At 40.6% G+C, this 18,947-nt stretch overlaps 1 protein-coding gene across 6 annotated transcripts in view; it reads right to left on the bottom strand.

Moving 5' to 3' along the window:
* Rbm47 (RNA binding motif protein 47) overlaps positions 1-18,947 on the bottom strand; it is a 161,619-nt gene that overhangs the window by 12,343 nt on the left and 130,329 nt on the right. For all 6 annotated transcript variants that reach the window (XM_076864863.2, XM_076864862.2, XM_076864866.2 and 3 more), the window contains one exon: positions 113-1,269. In XM_076864863.2, coding sequence (XP_076720978.1) covers positions 113-1,238 — 1,126 coding nt within the window. In that variant the 5' untranslated portion in view covers positions 1,239-1,269. The remainder of the gene's footprint in view (positions 1-112; positions 1,270-18,947) is intronic.

Raw genomic sequence — 18,947 nt, forward strand, 5'->3', positions numbered from 1 at the left:
CCCAAACCCAAAGCCAAAAGAGCAGGGCTCATGGTCAATCAGCTCAGTGAAGTATAGGCTGCCTAGTAGCGGGGTGCCAGGGGGACCCGCCCAGGAGAAGAGTCCCACTAACCTTTCACGAAGTAGTCCCGGTTGGGCCCGATGAGAGCATTGTAGGGGTAGCCGTAGTAGGCCAGTGTGTAGGGGTCGCAGGGATACACGTAGCTGGGCTGCTGAGCTGCCGCCTCCGCCGCGCCTCCGCCCTTGGCTGCCTTCTGGTAGCGGGAGTACTGCTCCTTGTCCACCGGCTTGGCCAGAGTGACCTCCAGGCACGAGCCCTCCAGCTCGGTGCCGTTGAGGTTGTTCATGGCGTGCACTGCGTCCTCGCGGCTGGTGAAGTGCACGAAGGCGTAGTCGCGGATCTTCTTGACGCGCTCCACGCAGCCGGGGTTGAACTGGCCAAAGCTCTTCTTGATGGTGTCCTCGGTGGTCTCGATCATGAGGTTGCGCACATAGAGGATCTTCACGGTTTCCATCACGTCCTCGTCCACGTCGATCTCAGGCTCGGCCCAGTCCACGGCGATCTGGTGGCCCCACAGCTGGATGCGGCCCGGCATGAGCTTGCGGCGCGCCATGGCCGCGGCGCGGTGGCTCTCGTACTCCACGAAGGCGAAGCCGCGGTTCTTCATCTTGTCGGCCGCGCTGGCGTAGACGATCACATCGAGCACGCCCTCGGTGACCTTGGCGATCTCCTCCAGGATCTCCTCGCGCTTCTTCATCTTGGGGATGCCACCGATGAAGAGGCGGCAGTTGTCCACGCTGCAGCACACGCCCAGCAGGCGGCCCGGGCGGATCTCGTAGTTGTTGAGCTCGCGCACCGCGCGCTTGGCCTCGTGCTTGTGGCAGTACATGACGAAGGCGTAGCCACGGTTCTTGCCGTCGAAGTCCATCATGAGGCGCAGCTCGTAGATGCGGCCCACTGTCTCGAACACGGGCACCAGCTCGTCCTCATACACGTCGCGAGGGATCTTGCCCACGAAGACTTCGCAGCCGCGCTGCGGGTGCGGGCCCTCCCAGCCAGGGGGCGGGCCGCCATACTTGCGCTGCCCGTTCTCCTGCACCATGCTGTAGCCGGTGCGTTCCATAAGCGCCAGCAGCGAGGCCTCGTTGGGCGCGCCCGCCACGCCCTCGGGTACCTTCGCCGAGGATGCTGCGGCTGGGTCGCTGCTCATGGCTGCGGTGGAATCCTCTGCGGTCATAATGTCAAAGGCATCCACAGCTGGTGGAAACCTGGAGAAGCAAAAGGTGGTGTGAGTGGGGAACCTGCACCGACTTCAGCCCCAATTTGGCTCCTTTGCCTCTTTCCAGGCTCACAAGATGCATGCTTAGGAAGTTTTAGGCCATGGGGTGGTTAAATGAGAAATAAGATGGAGGCTGTTGTAGAAATGCAGCAGCCTTAAAATAGTCTGAAATAGTCAAGTTGAGCAGGAAAAACCAGAAGTGACTCAGAAGGGGGGAAAAAACCAGAATGAGCAAGTACTTCCGTTTTATCAGTCCTCCAAGAGCTTTGAAACTTAGAGAACATGCTGCCACTGTTGGTGAAAAACTTAGTTTTTGCAGTAAATGGCAACATCTTTTGATTAATTCCTGCACTGTCAACTCAGATGATTCAACTAAAGCACACATTCTATTTCTTTATTTTGCAAATGCAGTCCTTTTACTTTCTTAGGCAGTTTTTTTTTTTAATGTTGTAGGTGTGGAATAGAGAAATGCAGTAAATTTATGTATGTAAGTATGTATATATTTTAGTTTATTTATTTGGGGGATCAAACCCAGGGCCTCACACATGCTAGGCAAATGCTCCACCACTGAGCTACATTCCCTTCCTATCCACCATCTTCTTCATTTTTTTTTTTTTTTGTTTGGCTCCAGGGGTGGGTACTGGTCAGGGAATGCTTTACCACCTAATTACATTCCAGTCTGTTTTTATGTATTTATTTATTTATTTTGAGACAAGGTCTTGCTAAGTTTCTGAGGCTGACCTGGAACTTTCAATCCTCCTGCCTCAGCCTCCCAAGTTGCAGGGATTTCCAGTTTGAACTACACCATGTCTGGCAAGGCAATGCAATTATTAAAGAAAACTTTGAGCAGGTGTAATAAGTAAGATACATAGTTGTGTGCTGAAGCTTTAGAATAGGATGGAATGGAATGCCCACATTGCCATGGTCCTGGCTTAGGAACTGTATTAAGTCAGTTTATGCTGTCCTTCACACAAAATTCTTGGTATGAACTGTTTAGGGATTTGGAATCAATCCACAAAAGACCAAGATTAACTTCAAGTTGGGGGACTTATGAAGCAATATCTTCCTGGTAGAACACAAGAACTGTCACCTGCATTTTCTTACTTTTGTCTTTTCTTAACCTCTGTAAATGGTAAATGATACCAGTATCAATTTGCCCCTGGAGAAAGACACTCAGAGAGGTTAAGTAAACTGCCCCATTTCACACAGAAAGTGCCAGCCTGGAGGAAGACTTAATTCTAAGATTCTGGCTCCAGATTCTGTGTTCTTTCTTCAGAACTGTGCTGTGCAATAGTTTTCTGTGATAATGGTAAAGCTGTCAATATCACATGTGACTACTGAACACTTGACATGGGGCTAGTGAGACTAATAGAATGAATTTTAAATTTTATTTATTTTTTATTTATATATGACAGCAGAATGCATTACAATTCTTATTACACACATAGAGCACAGTTTTTCATATCTCTGGTTGTATACAAACCATATTCACACCAATTCGTGTCTTTATACCTGTACTTTGGATAATAATGATCATCACATTCCACTATCATTAATTACCCCATGCCCCTTCCCTTCCCCTCCAACCCCTCTGCTTTATTTAGAGTTCATCTATTCCTCCCATGCTCCCTCTCCCTATTCCACTATGAATCAGCCTCCTTACACCAAAGAAAACATTTGACATTTGTTTTTTGGGAGATTGGCTAACTTCACTTAGCATTATCTTCTCTAACTCCATCCATTTACCTGCAAATGCCATGATTTTACTCTATTTTATTGCTGAGTAATTTTCCATTGTGTATATATGCCACATTTTAAAAAATCCATTCTTCTATTGAAAGGCATCTAGGTTGGTTCCACAGTTTAGCTATTGTGAATTGTGCTGCTATAAACATTGATGTGGCTGTGTCCCTGAATTTTAAATTTTATCATTTTTAATTAAGTTAGCCACAGCTGATAGTGCTGGTCTGAATTCTGTCCACCTTTATCCCTATGGTATAGAGCTTTCAAGGATGACTCAAAATTATACCAAAGATGTTCAGAGCTATATACAATGCTTTTGTAATGAAAGTCTCCAATTGTTTAAATTTTATTGAAAATTAACCACAAACAAGAAATCATTGCTAGTCAACCCAGTGATAGCCGTAGACTTTCTCATCTTTTTTCTAATTTTGGGAGTGATGTGATATACAGCTTGGCTTCTCATAAATTTACTTTCTCTTGCTTTCCACTTTAGAATCATTCTTTCATGGTTTTACTCTTCATAAAAATATCATTTTTAATGGTGGCACAGAGTTTATCATTTACCCAGAATCAGGAGTGTCACTCATTTTTGAAAAAAAAAATAGCACCATGAATTGTTTATGAGACAAAATTTCAAGTTTTCAAGAGTAATTGAGGTAATCCGGTGCAAGAGTGCACACCTGTCATCTCAGTGACTCAGAAGATTGAGGCAGGAGGCTCACAAGTCTGAGGCCAGGCTGGACAATTTAGAGAGACTTGGTCTCAAAATAAAAAATAAAAAGGGCTGAGGATGTGGCTCAGTGCCTCTAGGTTCAATTCCCAGTCCAAAAAACCAAATAATCTCATTTACCTGCTTCCTTCAAAATAAGCCATAGTTTATAATTGTTAGATCTGTCTATACATAAATATATATTAAAGATCAAATATATATGTATAAAAAATCACTTGAATCCTCTTTATTAAACTGTAGTTCCCATATTGCATGGAAAAAAAACCAAAAAAATTTAGATGAGTTTAATTATTAAGAAAATACCCCAAAACCTTAATGACAAAAAAAAAAAAAAAAAAAGTAAAATATTTATCAGTTGGCCACAACTGTCCTCTGGTTCATCTGCTATGATGTCAAGAGGCAGTATAGTTTGTGAGTAAGTGTGTGGCCTCTGGAGCCAGACTATGTGATGTACAATTCCCAGCTCTAGTTGTATAACTCCCAACTCCTGGTTGTATGACCTGGAGCAAGGACACTTAGCTGCTTCCTGCCTCAGTTTCCCTACCTAATACTATTGATTAACCTCATTAAATTCAGTGGAATGAGTAAATACGTACAAAGCACTCTGAACTGTGTCTAAAACATTATAAATGATCAAGAAATGCATTATTTGCTGGGCATGGTGGCATCGCCTGTAACCCCAGCTACTTAGAAGGCTGAGGAAAGAGGATTACAAGTTCAAGGGCAGAAATCAAGGTCTTAGCAAGACCCTATCTCAAAATAAAAATGCCTAGTGATGTAGCTCAGTGGTAGAGTACTCGCTCACCTACCATGCTCCTGAGTTTGATCCTCAGAACTCGAGGGTTGTGGGTGTGTGGGTGGGTGGGGGACCATTATTATATTTTATCCAAACTTCTGGAAAACTCCAGATCAATTCTTTCAATTTTAGAGTAATTTTTAAAACAAACTTCCTAAGTTCTTTTTAAAATCTGTTGGATGTGGCTTTTATTCCTTTTTTCTTTGCTCTTAAATGCTTAAAAGCTGACTTGACACAGTTCCAGTTATGAAACTTTTTTTCTAACATATATTTGAAATGATACATTAGTTCCCGTAGTTTCAAGTTGAAACAGAAATTTCATCATCAGATTTGAAGATGAAGATCTTTTCCCAATGGAAGATAAGCACACATTTTTAAAAAGACTATTTATATAAACACACATATTTATAATCTGTGACCTGGGAAGGAAATGCTAGGTACATGTATAAACATGTATGAGGCAATTCAAGATTTTACCTGTTATACTACAGAAAATATTAACTGCCTGATGTCCAAAGGATTAGATCTCATTGCTCATTTGAAATACATGAAATTTACTTTTTGTTTCACTAACTGTACTTTGAAACCACTGTTTTAGCCAGAAACAGTCTTATAATGGTCAGGTTGTGGAGTCATTTCCAATTCCAACCCCAAAAAGTAAAATTGAAAATTTTGTTTTAGTCTGAAATCTGCTGGTGCCAGTAAAACTGTTTTGAAACTTTCAAACTTATTATTGAAACTTTCAAAATAGTTATTGCTTAATTCTTACATTTGCAAGCCAAGGAAAGCCTTTTCTCTGTGCTTTCATCATTTGGAACAAACCATGTTACTACCCTGTTCCCTTTTTTCCTTTGCTACTAGGAAGTTCAGGAATGACTTTCACTCCAGTTTTAGTAATTGTGTGGGACATTCAAACATACTTTCATGTTCATCTATTTTGGACTATAGTTTCTTTCTCTTTTTTAAACATTTTTCTAATGTATTCCCAGTGCCATGAATTGAACTATTTATTTTAGTCATGTTGATTGTTCACATGTGCTTAGAAGGTATCGTACGAATGTTGGAACTAGAAGAGGAATGAATGCATACATACATTAGATACACATGAATGTATGAATTCAATTTCCTGCCAGACATTGATTAACATAATATTCAAAGTAACTGTGAGGGTTGGAGTTGTGGCTCAGTGGTAGAGCACTTGCCTAGCATGGGTGAGGCACTGGGTTCGATTCTCAGCACCACATATAATAAATTAGATAAAGGTATTGTGCCCATCTACAACTAAAACTATTAAAAAAAAAAAAGTAACTGTGTCTTGTACACTAACTACAAACATGGCGATAAAAATGAGTGGGAATAATGAGACACCACGTCACACCATTAGGATGCCTACACTAACAAAAACAAACACATAGAAAATAACAAGTGCGGGTGAGGAGGTGGCGATATTGAAACCCCCTGTGCAATGCTGATGGGAATGTAAGATGGGGCATCTGCTGTGAAAAATAGTAGGATGGGTCCTCAAAAAAATCGAACAGAATATCACACCATCCAGCAATTCCATTTCTGGGTGGACACTCAAGAGAATTAAAAGCAGGAACTTAACGACACACATGCCCACCAATGTTTCAGCAACATCACTCACCAAAGCTACAAGGTGGATACTGTACCAATGTCCAGTGGATGACTGGATAAGCAGAATGTGGCTTATGCACAGAATGGGTTATCAGATACCCTCAGATGAAAGTCTGATCCATGCTACAACCTGGGAGAACCATGAAGACACACTGAGTGGAACAAGCCAAATGCGAAAGGACAACTGCTCCACTTAGATGAGGTATTTAGAGTAGTCAAATGAATAGACAGGAAGTAGAAGAGTAGTGGCCAGCCCTGGAGGAGGGGGAGGGTGGGGCACAGAATGAGCGTTCATGGACACAGTTTTCCTTAGACTCAATAAAAAGCTCTGGAGATGGGTGAGGGTTCACGCCAATAGTAATGTACTTAATGCCATTGAATTATGCACTTGAGCATGGTTCAAATGGTGCATTTGTTATGTGTACGTCAACACACACACACACCCTAAAAAAATGAGAGGGTAAAAGATGCAAAAGGTAAAAAAATAGTCAATAAGATTAGGATTTCATTAGAGGCCTTAGAGACTGGTAGGCTTAGTACGTTTTCACACATTTGTGAAAAAGTCTCACATCAGATCGGTTAAATAAGTTATGTAAACTTGAGGCCAAAGCTTACATGTGTTAAAAGATAAATGATTTATTTAATTCCTTGAAAAGGGCAACTATACAGGCAATTTTAAAATTTCAATATATTTTAAAGGCAGCCTTCTTGAGCTTCTTTCCCTCCCCCTTATCCTAAATGGTTTACATTTAACTCCCATTGGCAAATTTATGAAAGCTTTATACTAATGAATGAAGACACTTATATGTGAATAACTTTTTAAGATTTCCAAAAAGACATCAGTATTCATTTTCATTGATTCAGCAAATATTTTTTGAGCAGCTACTATGTAGCAGGCACTTTGTGGAATACTGCTAGACCTCATTCCAGTGCATCTTACCTCCCAGGAAACTGAATTATCCTCCAAATACTAAATAGTTGATTAAGGCCCTTTGTGTATGTGCTCATTAACCAGATTGCTTTAAAAGGGTCAGACTTCAATATTGTTCATTTGTTTCTAATAAGTTTATAGTCTCCTCAGGTTAACAGTCCAGCCACTGTTATAACTTTGCTTTTAAAAATTAGAATACCTCTTTAGAAAGGTCAGAGTATACACATGTGGTTGGCGGGGGAGGTGTCTGAGGATACATGAGAAATACTATATGCGGATGATGATGAGATTCTTGCTTGGGATGAGGTGTCAACACGATAATAAGTAGACTTCAAAACTTGAACCTTGTCAATAAGTAAAACAAAATACCTGGATAAATAGCATAGAATCTGCAATCTCATCCTTCAGCAGGAGACCGTCCAGCACTTGTTGAATAAATGCAGTCTCTAGAGTCAGAGAGCCCTTGACCCAAATCCTGGCTCCTGCGCTCACTAGCTGGGAAAAACCACTTGGCCTCTTTTAAGTTTCAATGCTCCCATCTTTGAAACGGCGACCAGAGCTAATGTTTATGGAATGCCTACTATTTGGCAGGCAAAATGCATGCTCTTTATGTGTATTAACTCACTCCACTCCTCACAGTGTCTAGATGGCATGTTATGAGGATCTCTGCCTTACAGAGATGGGAACTGAGACACAGAGAGATTAAGCAGATGGTTGGTTAATGAGCATCAGAGGTGTCATGATACTAGTTGACAGTCTGGCCACAGTGCATTCCACAGTTGCCCCAAAGGATTCTCATTGTAGTTGACACATGCAGTGCCCGTGGTGCATAACCTCCCGCTGTGACCAAGAAAATCTGAGCTTTAAAAAAAAAAAAGCTAACAAAGACATTGAACCTGAGGCAACTGGACCCTGTGTGCAGGATCCTTGTGTTTATAGGAAAACAGGCAAAAGTTTACCCCAGCCAACTTTTAACCAGTCAGTGACGAAGCCAGGCCAGTGGGTTCTGGTACAGACTGGATAGAGTCTCAGAGCCTCCCAGATTCCATTCACACCAGTAAGCTGTGCCCTTCTCCACTGGTGATGTGGCTCAGGCATCCAGATGGAAGCCACAGTGCTTTGAAAGGCTGTTCCAGAAAGAACCTGAAGAGACTTGCCACATTGGATGTGGATGCCAAATCCCTTGAAGGCAGGACCCTCATGACACCCAAGCTACCTTTGCACACACCAAAAACACATTCCTCTTTGCTGAAGCTGCTAGCCTTACACATGGCCATGTATCTGAAACAAATTATGTACTGTTTGGCATATAAAAACAACATGGAAAAATATAATTTCAAATCAAACTTAACTATTCTGAACTACTAAGTAGAATTGCTTTTTCTTGGTTTTAGGCTGAGTTTGAACTTGTTGGGTTAAAATAGAATTTCGGGGTAAACTCAAGAGTTAAATAGCAAAATCCTCAAGGAATTGAATTCCCTTTTCAGTATGGTTTAGAGAATCTTTAACTATGAAGTGACATTTTAGAGGGCAACGGATACCACTGTACTCAGAAATATTTCTAAAGTTTACAAATCAATCTTTATCTATGATCAAAACCTGTATGTGTGTGTGTTTGGGATGAATATGCAATTTGGAATTCTAGGGAGAGTTTTATTTGCTGGCCAACTGACAAATTGCAATTTGAAGATACATTCAGTGGGGTACAGTGTTTTTTTACCACTAACTGGAATTTAATTCAGTGAAAGGCTTTAGAATGTGTTTATCCAAGAGGTAATACCATCTCTGTTTGTGGTTAGAATTCTGTTTTGATGCTTCCTGTGCATATCATAAAATTTATCTTTACGAATAATCACTTCTTAAGCATGACCTAACACATAAAATGTACAGATATAACAAAAGACATGCCATACTTGCTAAGAGCAAAGACTTGAGAGTTGAAGAAATACAAGTTCAAATCATGACTGTGGTGTAATCCCTGTAGCTTGGGAGGCCAAGGCAGAGGGATTGCAAGTTCAAGGACAGCCTCTGCAACTTAGCAAGATCATAAGCAACTTAGTGAGACCCTGTCTCTAAATAAAAAATAAAACAGGGCTGGGGATGTGGCTCGGTGGTTAAGTGCTCCCATGTTCAATCCTTTGCACCAAAAATAGATAGATAGATAGATAGATAGATAGATAGATAGATAGATGGATGGATAAAATCATGGCTGTGCCATGAGGCAAATTACCTCAGTTCCATTTCCACGTGTCTAAGGTGATTCTAGTACCAGCATTTATTTCAGAGGACTGGCTCCAGGATTAAATGACATTTGGCAATATCTGGCACGCAGTGTGTTAAAAAGGTTAGCAAATACTATCACTATTAATTTTAAAGAACGTCACAGGAAGGTGAGAATTCAGGTGTTAGAGAAGTGCTTGTCACAGGAGTTGAGAATCACCTCACGGTCACACAGATGTTATTATGTGAAGGGAGATGTTGCCACAAATTTGAGTTTGGGAAGGGGTGTGTGTGGGGGGGAGTACTGCAAGGAAAAAAAGATGAACTTCTACAAAAAGTTTCCAAGACATGGCCCTGCCCTGAGCATTTATCTTTTTGCCCAGTGCCAAGTTACCGCCACCCACCTGAGTAAACACGGGAGGGAACACTCCCTCCAACGGGCAGGCCTCTGGCACCAGGACATCTGGGTCAGATCAGAGTTTGAGCATGTGAAAGGAGCCCCACTCAAAATGGAGGCAGGGCTCTGGGGATTTACCTGCAGGCCCACCCATAAGCCAAAGGCTGAAGCACAGGCTCTTTTCTTCCCCGTCTCTTTAAGCTTATGCTAATTGAAAGGCATGGCCCTTCTGACACATAAAAATCTTTCTTTCTGTAACTCTCCTTTATTTAGGCAAAAATCCTGAAAGGATCAAGAGCCAGAGACTCCTGACCTCCTGGGATGTACCTTGTGCGCTCCTGGCTGCGCTGGGAGGAGCTCATGCAACCTGCTCTTCACTGTGTTGCTGCTTGTGCGGGTTTTGTTAGAGCAAAGCATATCATTCAATGAAGGATTGTGTTTGATAAACAGACTCAAAGCCAAGAGGCTCAATGTTCCCAGGCATTTCTATCAACACATCCCTGAAAATGAGGCATTTTGCTGTGAGTTCCCAGGGATACTAGCTCTTTATCACAAGAAGGGTGAAGCCAAGGAGGCAAATGAAGTGGGGGAATTTTCTGCGTGTTTGGCACCACACAAATAACTACTAGGAGCCTGTTATCTTCTTCCCTTTAAATGAGCATTGCACTCCTAAATTTTTTCTCAAAAGGTTGATGTGGGCTGGGGATATAGCTCGGTTGGTACGGTGCTTGTCTCACATACACAAGGCCCTGGGTTCAATCCTCAGCACCACAAAAAAAAAAAGAAAAAAAAAAAAAGTTTGAATAAAAAAAATGAAACCCGTCAATTCAGCACACCCAGACCTCCCGGGCTAAGGTGCTCAAAAGCTGGGAACAAACAGAAGAGTGGGAGGACTTCAAGTGTCAGTTCTTATCTGGGCTCCTTTGACCTAAGCCTTTGAGGGATCTGGCAAGAAATGGAAAGGTTCATGGACAAACAGATGCTAACAGGAGTCCCAGAAGCAGCAATGGTTACATCCTATAATACTAGCTGGAACTGTCATGTTTTGCACTTTCTAGAATCACTGATGGAGTCTAAATCAAGTCTACCTTGGAGCTATAAACTGAGATTATACACATAAATAGTAGAAGTCGTTATTTTATGCTGCCTGCCCCGCCCCCACCCCAGTGTTGGAGTGGTGTCTGGATCGAGCTCTTCCAGTGAAGGCTGAGGAGCCACAGACATGCACAACACCGGTCAAGGGTTCAAGGTAAGCGTCGGTGGTACCACACTACTCATTTAATGTGTTTGAACACTCTCAATTTTTCAACTGAAACATCTACATCATAAAGCTCCCTTGGACTGATTCTGTGGTCTAATTTGACTTGTCGTCTCAGGCAGGCTGACAGGCCACAAGCACCACTTGTGAAATCAGGCTAAGGAGCTGCCAGAGTCTCATTTAAATCCAGACCCCTCTGTTTCACTGCCACATGAGAACTGCTGACAATCTGGTTTTTAAGACTGGAGCCATTCTCCAACGTCACTACTGATTTCTTCTATAATGTAATAAGCTTCACTAAGAGTCACACTTTTAAATATGGTCTTGGGACTGTTAATTCACTTTTACTAAAGTCCAGCTCCATGCCCCTAAATAAAAGGCAATCATCTGTGGGAACAGATGACAGCCCAACATGTGCACATGCATGCACGCAATCCCTCGACACTGATTGAGCACTTGCTGTATCTGGGCTGTGGAGGGTGTTCTTAGGTGAAGTAGCTGACCCCTGCCCAGTCCTCGGAGTTCATGGTCTAGCAAGGGTGGGATAAAAGAGTGGAATAGCAAGGAGCAGCCACGTGCGGTGGTGCATGCCTGCAATCTCAGCTGCTCCAGGGTAAAGCACTCCTGGAACCCGGACTTCTATCCCCAGTACCCACCCCCACCACGGGAAAAAAAGGAAGAAAGAAATTTAAAAAGGAAGGAAAGGAGAAAGACCAGAGAGATCACCATAAGCAAAGTTGAGATTTTGCAAAACTGCTGGGATCCTTGAGAATGGCTGAAATATGGAAAGTAGATAAGCACACAAGGTGAGGCTTAACAAAAACAGAGCCAGGCTAGCCAGCCATGTAGGGTCCAAATCTTCTGTGGCAGACAATGGGGAACCAAAGGCCATGAAGTTTCAGCCTGGATGAAAGTACAGGCTGAGCCCTCAAGTGAGCAAAACGGCTCCTGTGTAGTGGCTCTGCTATTCAGAGGAATAGAAAGGATTTCTTCAAGTTCAGCCCTATTCTGTTAAGCACCCAGGAGGTCTGAGTAGCATTTATAGGGAGACAAGAGACTTACAATCCAAGATAAGGCACAAGATAAACCTTAAGTTCTCAACTTGACCACCTTCGTGCAGGGCAGCCAGGCCAAATCTACTGTTCATTGTAAACATGACCCTTTCAGAATACATACTGTTACTACCATCATTTTCCTAAGTCCTTCTATAATTAAAATGTAGCTGGGTGCAGCAGCACACGTCTGTCATCCCAGCTGCTAGGGAGGCTGAGACAGGAGGATCTCTAGGTTAAAACCAGCCTCACCAACAGTGAGGTGCTAAGCAACTCAGTGAAACCCTGTCTGCAAATAAAATACAAAATGGGGCTGGGGATGTGGCTCAGTGGTCAAGTGCTCCTGGGTTCAATCCCTGGTAGCCCAATAATAATAATATAAATAAAATAAATAAATAAAATGTCAATTTTAAGAGCAGAGTACATGTCTATTCTGTCACTATAGGATCCTCAAAATTTGGAAGTTAGACAACAATATAAATTTATCAGTCAATGGACTGTGATTTCCTTCTTCTTAAGTTAGTCAGTGTCCATAGATATTTAGAGAGTACCTGTTTTGTAGAAAGCACTACACTGGGGAAAGTGCCGCAGGGTGGGAAGGGAGCTCTCAAAGCCACATAACTATTCAGCTCTAGGAGGTCTCATACATCCACTCAACAAACATTTGCTGGAGTGTCAAAGCTGAGACAGTGGCTTAGTGAAGTATCTAAGCAACAATGGACTAAGAATCACACAAAACCCAAGGAATGAACCAGCCATAAACGGTAGACAAGAATAGAAAATCTACACACTTCTGGTTCCATTATATTTAGAGACAGAAATGGTGTAAGAGCACACTTATAACTAGTTATGTTGTCATCTCTTACATTATTGCAAATGCAATACATACACAAGGATGTTACAGGATTAACTGAAATCATGGTAATCAAAATCCACTTATTGAGTACTTCTATCAGTAAGACTTTTGCCAAATGCCATCACTTAACACAGTCAAATAATTTCAAAAGAGGGCTCAGTGCTACTGCATGTCCTGTATTTCTGTAAAAGTGACTGTAGAGTGTATTTCACTCACACACAGATACACAGAGTCCACTAAAAGAAACTGATGGTTTAAAGGCAATCCTCCCTGAAAGAAGACTGACCAGAAATCACCTCTGGAGGTATTTCCTTAATGTGTGATTTGAAACTCTCAAGTGGGTGAGAGCGCCTGCGTTTTGAACCCTTATTATGAGAACAAGACATCTTATGGAAGTTTTCATTTTTTATGACATTTCTAGGAGAAGTTTAAAAGGCAGGCTCTAGAGAAAGGATTAGTAAACTATAGCCAGGGGCTGAATTTGCCTCCACAGCTATTTTTCATACAGTTTTACTGGAGCGCAGCCACACCATCTGTTTATATACTGTCTGTGGCTGCTTCCATGTGACAGTGGCATAGTGGAGTAGTTTCAGCAGAATCTGTATGGCTCGCAAAGTCTAAAATATTTACTGTCTGGCCTCTTACTGCAAACAATTGCCCAATTCCAGAGTTTAATTCCTTGAGTGAGAGGCCCGGCTTTTCAACAGCTATATATGATACTGGTAAGTTATTTAAAGTCTCAGTTCCTTATTATCCTCATCTGCAAAATGACTATAGTGACAATGATAATTAGGATCTCAAAATAGTATTGTATTTATTACTCACAGTAACTATCTGCCAAGTGCTTAGGCCAAAACCAAGGACCTATCAAGAGTTGATAAATGTTAGTTATTATTGTCCCTTTTAAAGATCAGGGGATTGATGCTAGGCGCAGCAGCATAGGTCTATAATCCCAGAGGCTCAGGAGGCTGAGGCAGGAGAATCACAATTTCAAAGCCAGGCTCAGCAACTTAAAGACCCCTAAGCAACTTAGTGAGGCCCTGTCTCAAAATAAAAAATAAAAGGAGAGGAGGCTAAAAAGAAGAAGAAAAAGAAGAAGGAGGAAGAGGAGGAGGAGGAAGATCAAGAGATTGAGACTCAATGAGTTAAATAACTTGACCAAGGTCAAGGTCACAGAACTGAGGCACAGGTGGATCTGATGACAAAACCCAAACTCTTTCTACCAGGACATTCTTTACTTCTTTCTTACATAGCAGGTTTAGCTATAGTCAGTGTTAACAGAATAAAACCATTATTAGTGAGAAATGGTCATTACCTGACACAGTCAAAGGAAATTAACATACAGATTTAATTTTAAGTTGTTGGGAAGTTATTCCTTACCATCACACCCCACTTCACCTCCCCACTCCCCTCACCGCCCTTCAAAGTGTCCAAGGAGTTCTGTAGAATGTTCCATAGCTATTTCTGGCCTTTTGTAAAATAGTTAACATTTTAAACTATATTTCTAGAATTAATAACCTATGGAATTAAGCTCTTAAGTGGAAATATTTAAGGACTAGAAGTCCATGATCCAAAAGTCTATACACCCTGTGCTCTGGGGCCAGGCTGCTGGGCTTCATATCTGAGCTCTGCCCCTGGAGGAACAAGGCCCTCACCCAAGTCACTGAACCCTGCTGAGCCTCACTCTCACCATCTATAAAATGACAGTGATAACAATATCAAGAACAACGTAAAGGAGTAAAGGAGATGATGCAGAGAAAATTGAGGGGAAAAAAATACCTGGTAATAGTAAATTCCCAGAGTCTTTTATTACTATTATTTCAGTTGATCAAAAAGAGTAAATGTTTTTAGGCATTTTCTTTTTGTAAAGAATTATGTAGCCATAGTTTAGAAGTACCAGTTACTTGCTTGACCATATAGTTTTGTGGTGTGTGTGTGTGTGTGTGTGTGTATGTAGTGCTGGGATAGAACTGGGAGCCTTGTACTTGCCAGGCACGTGCTAGACCACCGAACTACACCCCTAACCTAACAATATAATTTTTAAAAAAGTTTTAAAATGGCTGGAGTTGTGGCTCAGTGGTAGAATGCTTGCCTAGCATGTGTGAAGTCCTGGGTTTGATCCTCAGCACCACATATAAACAAACAAACAAACAAACAAATAAATTATAAAGAAGCCGAGAGTTGGGGCCAGGGGTTGTGGCTCAGTGGTAGAGTGCTTGCCTAGTATATGTGAGGCACTGGGTTCGATCCTCAGCACCACATAAAAATAAAAACAAATAAAATAAAGGTATTGTGCCATCTACAACTAAAAAAAATTTTAAAAAAGAAAAATCTGAGACTATTTATTCCCAAATGTACATAGACAAAGTAGAAAGGAACTTATATAAATATTACCTTCTAAATTTATATGACAAAGTGCTGTAAGATGCTGGACATGTGATTGTAAGCTATATATATATATTTTTTTTTTTAAAAAAACCTAATGATTATGCAAAAGCAAATTCCAAGTTCTCTTTTATATTTTTCCAATCCTGTAAGTATTGTGTTCTTTTCATCACTACTTGGTGTGAGTGCACTAGAGCTGTCTACTCAGTGAAAGTAGTAGTAGGTTCTGAATATTGCCTATTTGAACTATGTCAAATTTACTAAGGCAAGTTTAACAAAGAAATCTGGGTATAGAATTTCTGGAATAATTTTAAGTACCAATATTTGAATATATGAATTGTTGGCTTTATGATAAAATAATCTTTAATTCACAATAAAGTTCTATACATAAGAAATTCTACATGTCATTTAGAATAATTCAAGTGACTGAAAAATTAATCTCTATCTACTCTATCCATCCAACCATATCTTCCCTGTATATACCTCCTCCATATCTATCTTTTTTTTTTTTTAAAGAGAGAGAGAGAGAGAGAGAGAGAAAGAGAGAGAATTTTTAATATTTATTTTTTAGTTATCGGCGGATACAACATCTTTGTTTGTATGTGGTGCTGAGGATCGAACCCGGGCCGCACGCATGCCAGGCGAGCGCGCTACCGCTTGAGCCACATCCCCAGCCCCCCCCCATATCTATCTTTATATCGATAGTACTATGCAAAAGTATCAGTCCTGTTTTTTTTTTTTTTTTTTTCTTTTTTGGTACTAGGGATTGAATCCAGAGGTGCTTTACTAATTAGCCACATCCACAGTGGTCCCTTATTATTTTGAGATTTTTATTTTGAGATAAGGTCTTGATAAGTTGCTAGGGCATCGCAAACTTGCTGAGGCTATCCTTGAACTCATGATCCTCCTGTCTCAGCCTCCCGAGCCACTGGGATTACAAGCATGTGCCACAGCATTCAGCTGTTTTTTAAAAATATTTTTTAGTTGCAGATGGATATAATACCTTTATTTATTTATCTTTATGTGGAGCTGAGGATCGAACCCAGTGCCTCACCCATGCTAGGCAAGCGCTCTACCACTGAGCCACAACCTCAGCCCCTGTTGGTTTGTTTTTTGAGATGAGGTCTCACTATGTTGCTCAGGCAGGTCTCAAATTCCTGAGCTCAAGTGATCCCCTTGAGTGCTGTCATTTTCTTGATGGAGAATTTGAGAACAAGGGTGATTATGAGCAAACCACAACTAGATGATAGTAATTTGGGATTATAATTTAATAAAGAAGCCCTATCTTTGGGATGATAGTCTCTAGTTTAACTTCTACTTGGCAAAAGAATCATATTTAAGATAAAATCAAACCCAGAGAGTTAAAAAAAGAGTGGAGTTTCAGATATACGGCTTTAAAAAAAAACAAACAAAAACCCTAAAATTGATGCATAGATGGTATTTTTCATTTGTGAGGTTTCTGAAATTTATAACAAAACAAATTTAGAAAGAGAACTTCCCCAAATGAAAGCTGATGTAGTTATTAATTATGACGGTGTGTGAATGCTATTCTTTTCCTTCTAGCTGCAAACTATATTAACAATTTGGAAGTAGTAGTTATACAGGAATAACGAGGCCTATGGTTACTCTGTCCTATTATCCACAGTTCCACGTTCCCTAGGATATGTTCCAGTATTACCTTTTTATGGTATGTCAGCTAATAGTACACAAGAATATTACAGGTCTCTTTGTAAGAAAAGTGACAAATTGCCTGACTTGTAATAAAGGCTCTGACAGAGTGACATAGTCAAACATTAGCTTCAGTCTTAGGTGTGACCTTATGATTTTATTTAGTTAACATTAGTCATTTCAGTTGTAACTATGAAACAATATCTGCTACTGCAGGAATTTTTTTTTTTAAGCCACCACATCCTGTCTAATATAAAGGTCCTAATATTTCACTGGTCGGTGTCTCAAGGCAATAGCTACAGTCAAGTAGCATTTCCTCAGGAATAGTCCCAAGATTGAACAAGCCACGGGGTACTTTCTTCCATAAATGTTTGAGTTGAAAGCAGGGTATTTTTGAAGTTAAAAATACTTTCAATTATAGGGGCTGGGGTTATAGCTCAGTGATAGAGTGCTTGCCTCACACATGTGAGGCACTGGGTTTGATCCTTAGCATCACATAAAATAAATAAAATAAATAAAGTAAAGATATTGCATCCATCTTTTTAAAACTACAACCATATTTTATGACAATATAACTATAATTGGGACTTCATGAGAAAAATTTAAAAGAAAGTGAACTTTCTAGTGGGAGACAACTTAAAGACAATATGAAAAGATGTGGGAAGGTATGGCATTGAGGTAGAGTCCCCTTCTCCCTGGAAGGTCTCACTCCTGAGCAGTTCTGTGCCCATGATGGGTCCTATTAGAAGTACATCTCAAGTTAATCTGATGTGGACCCTATGATATAGAAATTCACACACACACACACACACCCCTGAAATCCAAGGTTCTCAGTACAATAATGTCAGTCACGTATCTCTCTTTCCACACCCACTGAAGTGTGCCACACAGGGGAACAACGTCCTGTGCTGCTCAGAGTAAAAGCTGGAGAAATTGTCTGAGGAGGTCTGGACTCATGGGGGAGACCACCTCCCCATACACTCTTCCTTTCCTATTCTTTTTCTTGTTAATGTTTTTTCCTCTCTCATCTTAAATTCTCGTTTAATATCCCTGTTTTTCAAATGTAATTACCTTGGTTAATGAGTACCCCAGAGTAACGTGTGGGAATACAGTGATGCTCGCGTCTGATTAGCTGTTTGCTTTAGTCCTTGTTTAAATAAATTCCGAAGAACCCCCCAAACACTTTCTATTGAGTATTCACCACTTAAACAAAGGTAGTCATACAGGGTTTTAAAACTAGGAAAGGAAGAGAGTTCGTCAATGAAAAACCACTGAAGGGCTAAATTTATATGTAAATAAATTTTGGAGGTGGAAATTGTAGATATTTGGAAAACACAAAGAGCTCTATTTATTTCTGAGGAAAGATATGAAAAGGAGAAGAAAAAAGAAAGAGAAGAAGGGAAGGAAAACCAGTTTGCCAAGTCTCTATAATTTAATTAGGCAGTTCAAGGTAGTTGGATTTCCAACTTTATACTTCTAGAAAGCAGAATTATGATAATTAAAGAAATTCATAAAATATGCACCTAAGAATGGAAACAAACAGAAAAGACATATCGAGGGTTTTACTGAGTATTTAGAATGAGTATTTAGAATGCAATGTTCAAATGTCAGGAAGATACATTAAACTCCTGGAACTATTTTATTGGAGTTTATTTGCCATTCACATCTCATGTACTCTATACTTCCAGTGTATGCACTTGGAGTTAATATTTCAATTGAAAAACTAAGATGTCAATAAAAATGCCCCTGATTTGAGTTAATCATTTATTCCCAATCTCTTAGGGAAATACTGGATATTCTTTGAATTAATAAGGTGAGAAATAAATTTAATGCTTCAAGGGAAACACAGTATACCAATCCTGCAAATTATTTTTAGAAAGCGTGGGCTATCTTATCCCATCCTACATCAGAAAATTTAATTGGCTGTTATTTCCTCTTTTTCCCAATCACCTTTTATGGCAAAGAGAAAATGGGAACGTACACATGGCTTATAAAC

The sequence above is a fragment of the Callospermophilus lateralis genome, chromosome 8 (assembly GCF_048772815.1).
Source record: "Callospermophilus lateralis isolate mCalLat2 chromosome 8, mCalLat2.hap1, whole genome shotgun sequence".
Classification (NCBI taxonomy): domain Eukaryota; kingdom Metazoa; phylum Chordata; class Mammalia; order Rodentia; family Sciuridae; genus Callospermophilus; species Callospermophilus lateralis.